Below are 13111 nucleotides of genomic sequence, written 5' to 3' on the forward strand. Positions count from 1 at the left end.
TCAATATCTGAATGTGGAGGGCACATCACACTACGTTTGTGTTTATTGATGGAAAGGAGGTTGACCTCCCTTTGCTTTGGTGTCTAGATCTGCTAAATGAGGATTATGACATTCAAATAAACCAGGATATGGATTTGTCTAATGTGACCCAGAGTTATATTAAAACTGGATTAGGATGTATTGGAGTATTAGTGTAATCTATTGTAAAAAAAGACACTGCTGTTTGAAAAACTTTCTACAGTGATGGAAATGTCCAAAAGTAGACTCATTAGCTATTGCTAGTGTGGAACACTTGAAATGTGACTAGTAGAACCAAGGAACTGGAGTTTTAATTTTATTTAATGAACCTAAAATTAAATTTAAGTCTCCATGTAGCTAGTGGCTGCCATATTGGGCAGCATAGCCAGTGATGGGATTCGGCCCACTGGTTCGGCAGAACCAATACCTAATTTTTTGTTGAGTTCAATGAACTGCTTATTAAAATGGCACTTGTAATCAGTGTTTTCTCTAAGGTGGGTACCTGGGCAGCAGCCGCCTAGTGTAGAAATCACAAATTTACATTCTTTACTCTTTCTTAACATTCATTTGTGCAACAGCGTATTCTAAGCACCCATAGTAATGTTCATTGCATCCGTAGGTGAAAAAAATTTGACGAAACTGTAGTTGTAATATTTATTTATTCATTTCCTAAAACTCATTATACCTTTCATGAAATACTACATTTTCATTCCCTCGCATTTGTTACTTCAGTGAACAAACATATAACGTAAAGAGAAAAAGTGCCAAACAACCAGGGGTGACAAGCTGTCATTGGAAATAGCTTAAATAACAGTTTTATTGTTTTTTTGTCAGGTATTATTTAATATTTTTTCATTAGTATCTTAAAACTCTTCCTTATAACATAATCTAGTTTTGTGTACCTCTTTTATTGTTCTTATTTAAGTATTAAAGGCATGAAATAATAAATTGCCTTTCGGTATATCGTTTTTGTATACTTAAACGGTCTTTAGGGCAGAGAACCGGTTGTTAAATTATTTGAATCCCACCACTGAGCATAGCTCTATGAGGTTGCTTCCATAATGCGATCTAAAAATGGAAAAGGAGTGTAAAGATACTCTCTCGCCAGAGCTGCAAGTAATATCCATGCAGCTAAGAGCTTCAGATAACAAGAGTTTTACCCAACCAGGTTACCGAGTCATTCATCTGGCCTCTTTGAATAACTGAGAGAAACCCCACTGCTCACCAAGCAGCCAACTCTTTCATAAAAGGTGCTATCAGGGCTTTTCATTTTTGGCTTGTTCTCTGCCCCTGCTGAGTACTAAAGGCTGAATCTCTCTGACCAGCTCAGTGCTGTACCATTTGTGCCTGGTTAACCAACTCCATGGATAGGTAAATGTCCCCGAAAACACCAGCCCTGCGGTGGCCTGGAGCTAGGGGGAATTTAGCTCAGTAAAGATATGTTACAAATTAAATGTTGCAGTTGGTATGTAAAGCTGCAATAAATAGAAACTGAGTTACATCAAGGACGGAATTAAACCTTAAATTTAAACTCCTCAGCACTGTAATTAAAACTTAGCCTGTAGCAAATCATTCACTTGAGATTAAAGTAGTGTGGGGGAAGCAGAGGTTTGGACTTACCTTGCTTTCCACAATTTATAAGTCTGAGCTACCAAAAGCTAACAGCCCTGCCCCCAAACCCAGCTCCCAATTAAAAACACAGTTTGAAAACCTTTAGGAGGCCTGAGGGGACCCTTTAACAGAAGTCAGCCCCTTTCCCCCCTGCCTAAGTCTATGAACAAATTAAAAAATATTACCTGGTCCCCTGATGGTCTTCTGAGCTGACACGGTGTTTTCATTAATACATCATTAGAGTAATGACATTGTGCTGGCGTTTGGCTTACAAAACAGCCTGTGCTTCAGCCACTGTGAACACAGGCTTGGGGCCTTGAGACACTTCGTTCCTGGGAAATATTATTCATATAAAGAAAAAAAGGAAGACAAACTGTAATTAATAATTTTTTTTAGTGTGTAATCTTTTTATCCTAATCTGGGATGTTTAGGCTTCCTTGGTGTTTTATTTCTGTTTGTTAGTTCTGCAAAGTGAACACTGGGGTCCATCTAACCGTGGCCTGGACTCCTAAACCAGCGGGCACTTCCAGTTCTCCCCAAACAGCCTCAAGGTTTCTCTCAGGTTGGAAGGACGTCATTTTGTGTAAAAGCAGTCTAAGGATACGAAGTTGAAATTGTGGTGTTTTTATTTTCTAGACTGTGAACTGTTACCTCATAGACAATAATGGATTTATTCTGGTGTCTGAAGACTACACACAGGTGAGTGAGAAATTTCCACCAACTCCAAGGAAGGAGCTCAGAGTGGGCCTGAATCGGAAAACAAATCGTGGTGTTAAAACTTTGGGACAATGATCTATATTTAAGAGGTAATAGCAAAAGATTATAAAACCTTATTTCCATCCTTCTAAGAATGTCGCAGCCTCCTTCTCAGCAGGACCTGAAGAGTTTTTACCTCTCAGTAGGGGTTGGAATGGGGGGTGCAGAGCTCGAGGTCTGCTCTCTGGCTCCTAAAGCGATAAATTTATAGAATTCCATGCCTTAAGGGGAGAGGTGCCATAAAGAGTTTGGGCAATTTTAAGGAGGTTTTCTCCTTTTGATATTTTATCTTCACATATATATAATTTATATATACACACAGACACAGATATATATATATATATATACATACACACACACATATATATGCCAATGTAATTATTCTTTATGGCTTTCTTTCTGGTTTTTGCTTTTTAAAAATCAATAATCTGAGTTCAGGGATTAACTTGGGCTCTCAACACAAAAGGACAAGGATCCAGAGACAGACAAAGAATGTTCCTCATTTGTGTGAGCTGGGCGCAGTGCAGGGGCTAGAGGGAAAGAGAAGGGAAAAAAAACAAAAACGAAATGTACAACAACAGGCTATGAGGCTGAGCACAGAAATCTCCGGTGTATTTAGAAATCAAAATAAGAGTTAAAATTCATAACAATAAAACTTTGTGCGTTGAAACATTTTTTGAAATTAGAAGTTAAAGTAGCGTACTAAAAGAAGATGAAATACTTGCAGGGTTAGGAGTGTGGTGTAATAGAGAGGGAAGGGCAGCCGATTCCTGGTGCGAGCTCTCTTCCTGAACTAGTTTTGGGACCTTGTGTACATCATTCACCCTGCCTGGGACTCCCAGTGGGCTCTGCAAGGGGAGTGGTCGACTCCATAAGGCTTCTTCTAACTCTAGTATTTGAGGATACTAGCATTTATAATGAAGTCCCATTTAAATCATTTGAAATTCTTTAGTAGTCAACAGTACAATAGGCCCATTATTGCTTAATAAAGTAATTTAGTCATCATTAAGTGTGGCTTCTTAGGTTCTGACCTTAGCGTTTGTTACTTTATACACACTGGCCCGAGGGAACATGTAGCACTGTGCTTGTGTCAGCTCTACCCGTGAGATTGTTGTGGGATTTTTAAATGCACCTTTGATGGGTGGGAACTCATAGTACTGAGACTCAAACTGTGCACACCCCATCTCCTCGGATGCTGAACCTCACTGGACGTTGGGTGGTTAGTGAGTATCCGAGAAGAGGAATAAGCTCATGAGACAAAGCCAGTCTCTGAGGGAGCAGGCAAGTCCCTAGACCTGTGGTAATACGCCCACTGGACTGGGAGGAGAACCCGTGAGATATTCAAGATGGTGACACACAGAAACTAGATTTTTGGTGGTGAGCACATCATCGTGTTACAGATACTAAATTATAATGGTGCACACCTAAAACTTAAAACGGTACTAATCAATCTTAGCACAATTGTTTAAAAAAAAAAAAAAAAAGAAGAAGAAGAATTGTTGATGGAGCAAGAACTGAAACGGATAAGCTGTGCTGAGGGGCTCTGACCTGCCAGGACTGTGCAGGGCTGAGACCGGAGCCGGGCCGGGGAGCAGGGGCGCGGTGGGTGTCCGCGGTGCGGGTCCTGCACTGGCCCACAGCAGGGAGCCCTGCCGCCGTGGCTCGACAGAGCATGCTCCTCCACGTGGGCCTGTTTCCGCTCCATCTCCCCGCGGGGCCCACCCGTGGCACTGCTCAGGGGTCCTGCCTCTGCCTGGGTGTCTGCCGGTGTGGGTCCTGCACTGGCCACAGCAGGGAGCCCTGCCGCCGCGGCTCGACAGAGCATGCTCTTCCACGTGGGCCCTGTTTCCGCTCGTCTCCCCGCGGGGCCCACCCGTGGCACTGCTCAGGGGTCCTGCCTCTGCCTGGGTGTCTGCCGGTGCGGGTCCTGCACTGGCCACAGCAGGGAGCCCTGCCGCCGCGGCTCGACAGAGCATGCTCCTCCACGAGGGCCCTGTCTCCGCTCCGTCTCCCCGTGGAGCCCACCCGTGGCACTGCTCAGGGGTCCTGCCTCTGCCTGGGCTTATTTGCTATTGTCTGCTTTCCTGCACCCCAGTTAGGAAAATTCTTCATCTGACAAACAGTTCCATTGACCCTGGCATACTTACACACACGAAACACTAACATTAGCCCTTCTTGCTCCTAGCAGCTTCATAGGCCCGGTTTGCCAAAGGTTCCAGGTGTCCCCTGAGAAAAAAGGCAGTGCCCAATGTTCAGTAAGTGAAATGCTCCCCAGTTCTTCCCCCTCTCTTTCTTGATTTTTTGGCAAAGTGTTAAGCCTTTCTGCCTGAAAACGCTGAGGAGCGTGAGGAAGGTCACTCAGTTGTAAATGGAATCAGGATTTATTGATAGTTAATACAAAGTCTATGGAACATACTAATTCAGGCTCTTAGTAATGTCTTCCACCCAACCACACAGAAGCTATAAATCCTCAGAGCAGCCATAGTAGAGATAGGTCTACACCGGCTCATTTCAGGGCGTTGGCAGAGGAAGGCTGTGCCCCAAGTTCTGTCCCACTGTACTGTATATACCCTCCCCCAGAGATGCTTATGAAAGAGGCTCCCGGAGTCTGAATGGGTGCACAATGATGTTAATACTTTTTTTTTTTTATTGCCTTTAGAGAGACAGAGAGAGGAAGGAAGAGAGGGGAAGGGAAGCGTTCATTTGTTGTTCCACTTAGTTGTGTACTCATTGGTTACTTCCTGTATGTGCCCTGACTGAGGATTGAACCTGCAACCTTGGTGTTTTGGGATGATGTGCTAACTAACTGAGCTAACCGACCAGGATGTCAGTCCTTTATTCCACTGTTCAGAGTTGGCAAATCTCGGCCAGCTCCAATATCAAGACTTGCAAAAGCATCAGCCTGGTCGTGGGGAAGGACAGCCAGGCCTCACAGGCCCTTAGGATGGCCCCAGAATCGGGTAGGCCACTGGGAGTCTGAGTGCCACACTGTCTCCCTGAGCGGCTGGACTGTCTTACTCCTTATCAACATGTGAACTGCCTATGGACAAGGTGAGAGTGTTCCTCAGAAAGTGATTTTGAGACAGGACACATTCTCAACTACAGGAAATATAGGCCAATGAAGAGAACGGCTGTATTTCCCTAAACAGGTCATCCAGAAATTATAAACAAATTTTTTTATTAATGCTTAGGAAGCCCTTTCCCAGCCTGTTTCTGTCTGTATGAAGTAGTGTTTTAATTACCAAGGATTGAGTACAGATTATGCTTACTCTACCCAAAGGTAATGGCGTGTGTGTGTGTGTGTGTGTGCGCGCGCGCGTGCATGCACGTGTGCACATGTACATTGTATTTAATTCTAGCACTCAGCACGTGTTCTGCCATGCATTCTGGAACATTCCCATCTGCTCACTAGTTTGCTCTGTAATCCTGTAAATCCTCATGACGATTAAGACCTTCCCCACTTTTAGGTCATAGTCCTGATTTCCTGCCTTTGGCTCCTGTCAGCTCCAGGACACAGACTGCGTCCGGTTTTTCCCTTCTCTGGTGTTGGGGCCCATTATTTATCTATACTTCCTCATGGGTCTTCTTTTATTCCTTGCAGACTGGAGACTTTTTTGGTGAGGTCGAGGGAGCTGTGATGAACAAATTGTTAACAATGGGCTCCTTTAAAAGGTAAGGGTTTTATGGTCCCCTGCACCCATTGAGAAAGTTTGCCTAAATAAAATAAAGCAAACCAAGGTCAAATAAAGCAAGCCCAGACTTGACCCCTGGCTGGTTTGGACTTGTGTGCATGGTCCAGAAGATCTCGCTGAAATTGGGTGCCTCTTGCACAAGTGTTAAGAGCATTAGGAACAGCTCACAATGAGTTTCCTATTCGCCTAGCATAGTTTATTGATGGCCAGTATTGAAGTTGGAACCTGCACTGGGACACAATTATATCAATCTCAAGCAAGTGATTGCAAAAGGGTAGGAAACGTTTCCACCTGGTCCAAAAGGGGTATATTTTGTCTCACATTGACAAACCAGGGAACCTGGCTAGAAATCTGGAACTCAGGGATGGAAAGTGATATTTAGAGACTTGTTGATATTAATTTTAGAAAATCAAGTGAAAGGTCTCAACACTTGCTCCCAGCTGGAGGTAAGTTTAAATCTGCTGCTGGAAGGAAACCCAGATGCCGCTGAATTCCACCGTTGGCACGTGCTACTCAACTGGATCCTGAGAGCTCTCACCAACCCTGAAAGAAGCTTCGTCCCAGTGTACATGCCGGGGATAGCCAGCCTGCTCTCGGGGAAAAGCCTATGGGAAAAGCTATTACTCTAAGACTCAGGATGCCAGGAATAACCCCCCGGGCTCAGTCTGTCTCCTTTTCCCTGGCCTCCCAGGAAATGGTGGCCTTTGGAGTGGTGCTTTCAGGGGCATGGCTGATGCTGTTAAATACATAAGAGCAGGCTGTGCAGTGACGGCCCTCTGCTCGCGTGAGAACCACTGCGCCCGTCGGCCACGGTGGGAAAGGCCGCCTCCCGTCCGTTACTCCCCTGCAGCGGAGCGGCCAGGAAGTGTTAGCTCAGGAAATCAGACTTTTAAGCCAGTCAACAAGACCCACTGAGCACTGTGCTGAAAGCAGGGAATTCAGAAATGATGACCCAATTTTTGAGATTCCATAGCTTGTTTGTGCCAGAAGGAGGGAGGAAAAAAGAAACGATATAGAAGTTGGCGTCGCGCCAGCACTTCTGGACTCCCTGACACACTTGCTCCCAGGCCCGCCTGGGGCGGAGGGTTTGCTCTTGCTCAATTCCCTTTTGAATGTTCGAGTACAGTTTTTAATGTTTTTTTGCCAGGAGTCCTTGTACACATGCTTGAAAACTCTGCTGGGAGCGGGCGTGGGTTGCCATGGAGATTCCTGGTCTCCCCAAGCCTCCCAGGGCAGCTTCTGGGTTGTCTGCCATCCAGGGCACCGCTGGCTTCTCCTGTCTTTGTGTGTGTGTGTGTGCATTTGTATTGTGTTAGCATGTTTTCAGCGTGGTGGTGGGGGGAGCCCGAAGATGAGGAATAATCACACACATGTTTCTCATTTGAAAGCATATTTTTCAACTTCTTTAACAAAGTCTTTTTTTTTTTTTTTGTCTTTTCCCTCTTGGATATTTCTTTCGAGCAGTTTGGTGGGAGAAAGAAAGGTTGCGGAGTGGAATTTTAAATTCCTCATCTTCTTACTGTGGGTGAAGTGTGGCTGGCATGGATCTGGAACGTTCTTTCACTGTGAGAGTAGCTATTGAGTAAAGGGAAGTGCTGAGACTTTTCTCCATTTTAACAGCAACTGCTGTCAACCGGGAATCAGCTGACGCGCCTCCTGAGCCTCTTTGAAGAGACTCCTCCCCGGGGCCAGGACATAATGAGAGCTTGGGGTTAGAAGTCAGATGGATTGGGTTCAAATTCAGGCTTTGACATGGACTAGCTGCATGACTTAGAACAAGTCAAGTTACCTCTCCAAGCTTTGGTTTCCTTACGGGGAAAAGGAAGATGATAATAATAATTACTTCCATGGGTTGCTGTCAGAGCTAATGAGATAATAATAAGCATAAAGTTCTTACACAGTGCCTGGCATATATTAAGGGCTCAATAATTGCTAACTGCTGCTGTGACTTCTGTTGTTACGGATCTTTGCTCCGTCTTGGCTTTGCTTTCTCCTTGGCACCAGGTAATGCTCCCTTTGCATTCACATGCCTCACAGCAGGCTTCCCATGACACCTGGTGATGGGGTCTTCAGGGCTGGGGTCCTGCAGTCCTTGCAATCAGACATTCATGCATTGGCCCATTCCAGCACACAGTACTTATTCACAGCACGGGTTATAGTTCTTTCATTCAGAGATCTGTACTTCAGAAGCACTTAAAAGATGTAGCTGCAAGTAACTGACAGTGCTCAGGGACAGAAGTCATACATCATGTTAACCTGAGCCCTGCCCCCTCCCAAACCAGGATATATGGAGATGGAGTTACTCAGGCCCGGAGAAAGCTGAGGAAGGGTTCACTGACATGCCCTTTCCTCTTAGCATCTTGATCAGTGCCAGGATGGCACTGACTTTTTTATTTGATCTGCTTTTGCCCGGTGCTAAGCAAATGAGTTTCCTATGCAACAGCCCTGTACACCATCTTCTCCAGAAAGAGCTCAAAGAGAACACCATCTCCTTTATCAACCTCCCTTTTGTAACTGCCCCTGGTCTGCATTTGGTGCCTCTCTCTCTGATGCTTGCCTCAATGACAATGGACTCTTTCCTGGATTGTTTAGCCACTTGGTGACCAGATGGCCATTCTACTTAGCAGTGCCATCAAGGGGAAAGGACTCCCACTTCATCATCTGCAGCATCACGTAGAAGACTAGAAAGCCACTGATTTGTCTGAACAAATGACCAGCTTGAGGGAGTGTGCACAAACAACCTACGAGACAAACTCATCACTCTTGGTCATTTAAATGTCTCTGATGGGACTTTGTCCACCCAGCTTGCATATGACACAGCATCCAGGGGCCAAATAACATGCAATCACTTCAGTGGTGTAAAAGTAAAGATCACCATGGCTACCGTCCCTGAGAACCTTCTGTGCACCAGGCCTGGCTGGCACCTGAGAGATCTCACCTCTTCCAGTGCTTTCCAACAACTCTGGGAGGCAGACATCAATGGGACCAGCTGCTCAGTTGGCAGGGAACAGTGCAACATGAAAATGTGAGGGCCCTTGTTCCAAAATGTCAAGGATTTCAGGACAACAACAGCAGAGCATTAAACCAAGCCTGGGGCCCGAGTTCTGTGCCATTAAACCAAACTAAGCGCAGAGTTCTGTGCCATTACGCAGGTCATGTGCCCATACAGCCAGCCCCGGGTATAAATATACCCATTTTATAGGTGGAAATAATGAGACTTGGACCGGTTAAGAACTTGCCCTAAGTCTCTGTGTAACAGCTGAATTCCAACATTCTGCAGTCGGAGCACAAAGGAATTTTTGAGCTTTTTCCCTTGACCCGGCTCTATGTAAGATTCATGCCTGTAGCTTCCTTCAGCTCAGTGAGCAGCAGAGAACGGCTCTGCAAGATGTTGTCTCAGCAGTGTCTTATCCGGTGAGCTGAGCTTTCAGAATGGGAGGCTGGCCTAGAGATAAGATCACCCAGATTTCTTTTAGCTGAAGTTGACAAATCATTGAACCCTGCCACGTTCCCAGGCTTCACGTGTTTTCTCATAAGATACCATGTGCCTGGTCAGCTTTTTGTATTTTAATCAGAAAGCTTCAGATATTCCTTCACTCTTATCACGGATAGTAAGTAGACTGACTCCCAAGCAGTGACTCATGTAGGGTTTTACATGTGAACTGTTTTTCTTTTTCCCTCATGTTTGTGTCTAGCAAGAGTCTTCTATCATATTTCTCAAAATCCACACTATGGTATCCTTTGCTATCATGGTCAGGGAATGGCATCTCCCCTCTTACAACTACTGAGAGAAAATCTAGTTTCAAAATATTTTTATCATGATTCATTTATCCCTCCTAATTTCCTTGTGCCCAGTGATGAAAATTCAGTGGTAAATATCCAGGGGAAAGTGGAGAAATGTGTATAGGCAGCTGTAGAAGAGTATTCAAGGTCCCTGCCAGGGCCTCTGTGACACCCTGCACTGGAACAAGAAGAGTCAGCTTGAGTGCTGGAATCCCTGTCACGTGGCTTTGGACAGATTCTTCAGTCTCTTTGAGCCTCAGTTTTTTCATCACCAACTTTGGATCTGGGGGGAGAGTGACAAGAACCAACTAAAACAGGGTATGTGAAAATGCTGCACAAATTGGAAAGCTTTGGAGACAGGAGGGAAGATCAGCTCTTGGTTAAGAGCTCCAAAATTCTGAGGTCTTTCTTTTCCTTTTCTCCTTTCTTTTAGTCCCTAGTGACCCCAAGAGCTGGGCATTGCACAGCAGTCACCTCCACAGCACAGTCTGGGGCTGGCCCTATGGTCCTGGCCTCTGCTGGCATCTCCTGACAGCTTTCCAAGTGCCCTGGTGCTGGGGCTGCACCCCAGGAGATGCTTGTTCAGGTGCTGTGGTGATGAGTCCGCTGTGCAGGCATGGTCAAGAAATGCTAAGTGGAAGGTCCCCAGTTATCCGTCTACATGCTGCCCACTATGGAGCTGCCTGCATTTGGGCTACTTTAACATTAAATGTCAGGTTTCTCTGCAGCAAAATAGAACTGAAAGAATCAATCATACACCTGCAAGGGAGGGTTAAATGGAATAATGCATACTTTTAGCAAATATTCTTATGGTTTCTGCCAAGGGGTCTTCCCTTGTTCTTTGTGTATATAATTAAGCTTGAGGAAGGAAAGACCAATTGGGGACCCCTGGCCTTTGGTTTGCAGAGAAACGGACTGCTTGCTCATAATTTGTTTTTGCTTTGGGAGCTACTGATAGCTCCCATATCTCCTGGCTGTGTCTTTTCTATTTTGTTTTATTTTGTTTGTTTTGTGTGCTTGGTGCAATGTGCCTCAGCTTCCACCCCTGCCAAGACTGTTTATAGGTCCCCTGTGGGACCTGGGGACTGTCCTCCTCACCTTGCCCCACACATGGTTATTAACAGAGTTGACGTATAGAGTTCCCTGTGGAAGCTCCTTGTGCTGTTTAAACTGCCTTTCTAGAAAGATAACCCATCAGGTAGAATTCAAGGCGTGGACCATTTCTATCCCTGTCTCTATAGGATGGAACTGCCCAAGCTCGGCGACAGCCGATGATTAGGAGCTTTCCTTGTCCTTGTTCGTTACGTTACAATCCAGCAAATGCCCTGGCCTTGGAGTCTAGAGAGTGTTAAAAGAGAAGTCTGTTATGTTTGGATGTCTGCTCTCCTTTAATGCTGACTGCCCTACTGATGTCTAGTACTCAGCAACTCATGTAATGAATGTAATGGTTTCTTGGCTTCCTGTTGACCTGACCATGTCCACAGAAGTATGCTTTGTCAAAGGTGGCGTTGAAGGGAACAAGAAGACAGATTGGCTTGGACAACTGTGTTTCTGGGCCAAACTTTCTGCAGTGCAGAGACAAGGGAATTTCAATGGACCACTCTTAAAAAAATCCTAAACTGCTGCTTGAGGATCCCCAATTACAACACAAACAATAGCTGCCCTCATCTTCATTGTAATTACAGCAGGTCTGACTTATTGAATACTAACCACAAGCAAGCTGTTATTCCAGACATTTACATGCATTGCCTTAATTAATCCCCATAACAACTCCATGAACTACTATCATTATATCCACTTGACAAAATAGGAACTAGAAATGGAGGCTCTGAGCATTTTAGTAACTTGTCCAAGTTCATGCACAGCAGTGGGAGAGGGAGATGGAGTATGAACTCATGTCTCTGGGATTCCAGATTCTAGACCCGTGATGGTGAACCTATGACACGCGTGTCAGCACTGACATGCATAGCCATTTTCGATGACACGCGGCCGCATGCAGCTGCATACCAGAGAAGTATAGGGCCATATGCGGAGAAGGATGTTTCATCCTCAGCTCCTGCACGGCCAGGTGCAGTAGCCGAGGATAAAACATCTGCTGTAGTGTAGACACTCTGTGCTGGAGGTCTGTAGGCCTAAACAACAGAACTCCGGCACAGAGCGTCTAGTTCTGGGACTTCCGGTTAGGCTCTTAGGGGATCTTTGACCTCACTTCCTGCCAGCAGAGCAGGGAGCAGTGGAATGCCGCGGGGGATGCATCTCTGGGGGCCCTGTGATCGCCATTACCAGCAACCACATAACCATAGCAACCATCATCCAATCTACTGTTCTGGGGTGTCATGGATTTCTAATTGACCATCATTACTGAGATAAGTGAGGGGGAGGCTGGGAGAGGCGAGGGCCTGTGCTATGGGTGGCATTTCTCACCATTAGAAATAGCGGCAACCATCTTAATTTACAGAAGATGCAACTTGCAGAATTTCAAGACAGCCTCTGGGCTCAGGTGTTTGTGGACTTGAGGTCAAAGCTTGAGAATCTGGAAAGGTGCCGCTTGGAGAATCAAGAGGAGTGCCACTACAAACAGGAAATTTGGAGTGCCTGGAACCGATTACCAGACACTTTTAGCACCCTGAAAAATATAGCAATGGCTTTACTCACAATTTTTCCCTCTACGTACTTTTGTGAGACCTTATTCTCAGCATTAAATAATATCAAAACCAACCAAAGAAACAGATTGACAGATAAAGTTAGTAGCCCTTGCTTGGGCTTGAAGTGTACAAAATACCAACCTTCAATTGAAGATTTAGCCAATGAAATTCAGCAACGAAAAAGTCACTAATAGGCAGGTTAGTTAAAGAATTCCCCCTCCCCCTCACTTATCTTAGTTCATGCCACCCCACAAAAGTTAAATAATATCAAGACCAACAAAAGAAACCGACTGACAGATGAACAAAGAAGTCACTGAGCAGGTAAGTTAAATAATTAGTTTTTGGTTTATTAAATACAGTTATATATTACAATTATACATTTTTGTTATTTAAACTATAAATATCACGAAATTATGTTTTTTTTTCTCGAAGTGACACACTACCCAAGTTATGCTCGTTTTTTTGGCAAATTTTGACACACCAAGCTCAAAAGATTGCCCATCACTGTTCTAGACCATGGTCTATTAATCACCACTCATCTTTCCCATAGTTCGAGAAAACTAAATATATTCTGTGGAGATACTTATTTGTATTCAGGCTTATTTT

The 13111-nt window shown here is 44.9% G+C and overlaps 1 protein-coding gene across 2 annotated transcripts in view; it reads left to right on the top strand.

Annotated features, from left to right (window-relative positions):
* CACNA2D3 (calcium voltage-gated channel auxiliary subunit alpha2delta 3) overlaps positions 1-13111 on the top strand; it is a 1028076-nt gene that overhangs the window by 925125 nt on the left and 89840 nt on the right. For both annotated transcript variants that reach the window (XM_066350330.1, XM_066350329.1), the window contains 2 exons: positions 2266-2328; positions 5987-6057. In XM_066350330.1, coding sequence (XP_066206427.1) covers positions 2266-2328; positions 5987-6057 — 134 coding nt within the window. The remainder of the gene's footprint in view (positions 1-2265; positions 2329-5986; positions 6058-13111) is intronic.

Source organism: Saccopteryx leptura, chromosome 10 (genome assembly GCF_036850995.1).
Source record: "Saccopteryx leptura isolate mSacLep1 chromosome 10, mSacLep1_pri_phased_curated, whole genome shotgun sequence".
Lineage (NCBI taxonomy): Eukaryota > Metazoa > Chordata > Mammalia > Chiroptera > Emballonuridae > Saccopteryx > Saccopteryx leptura.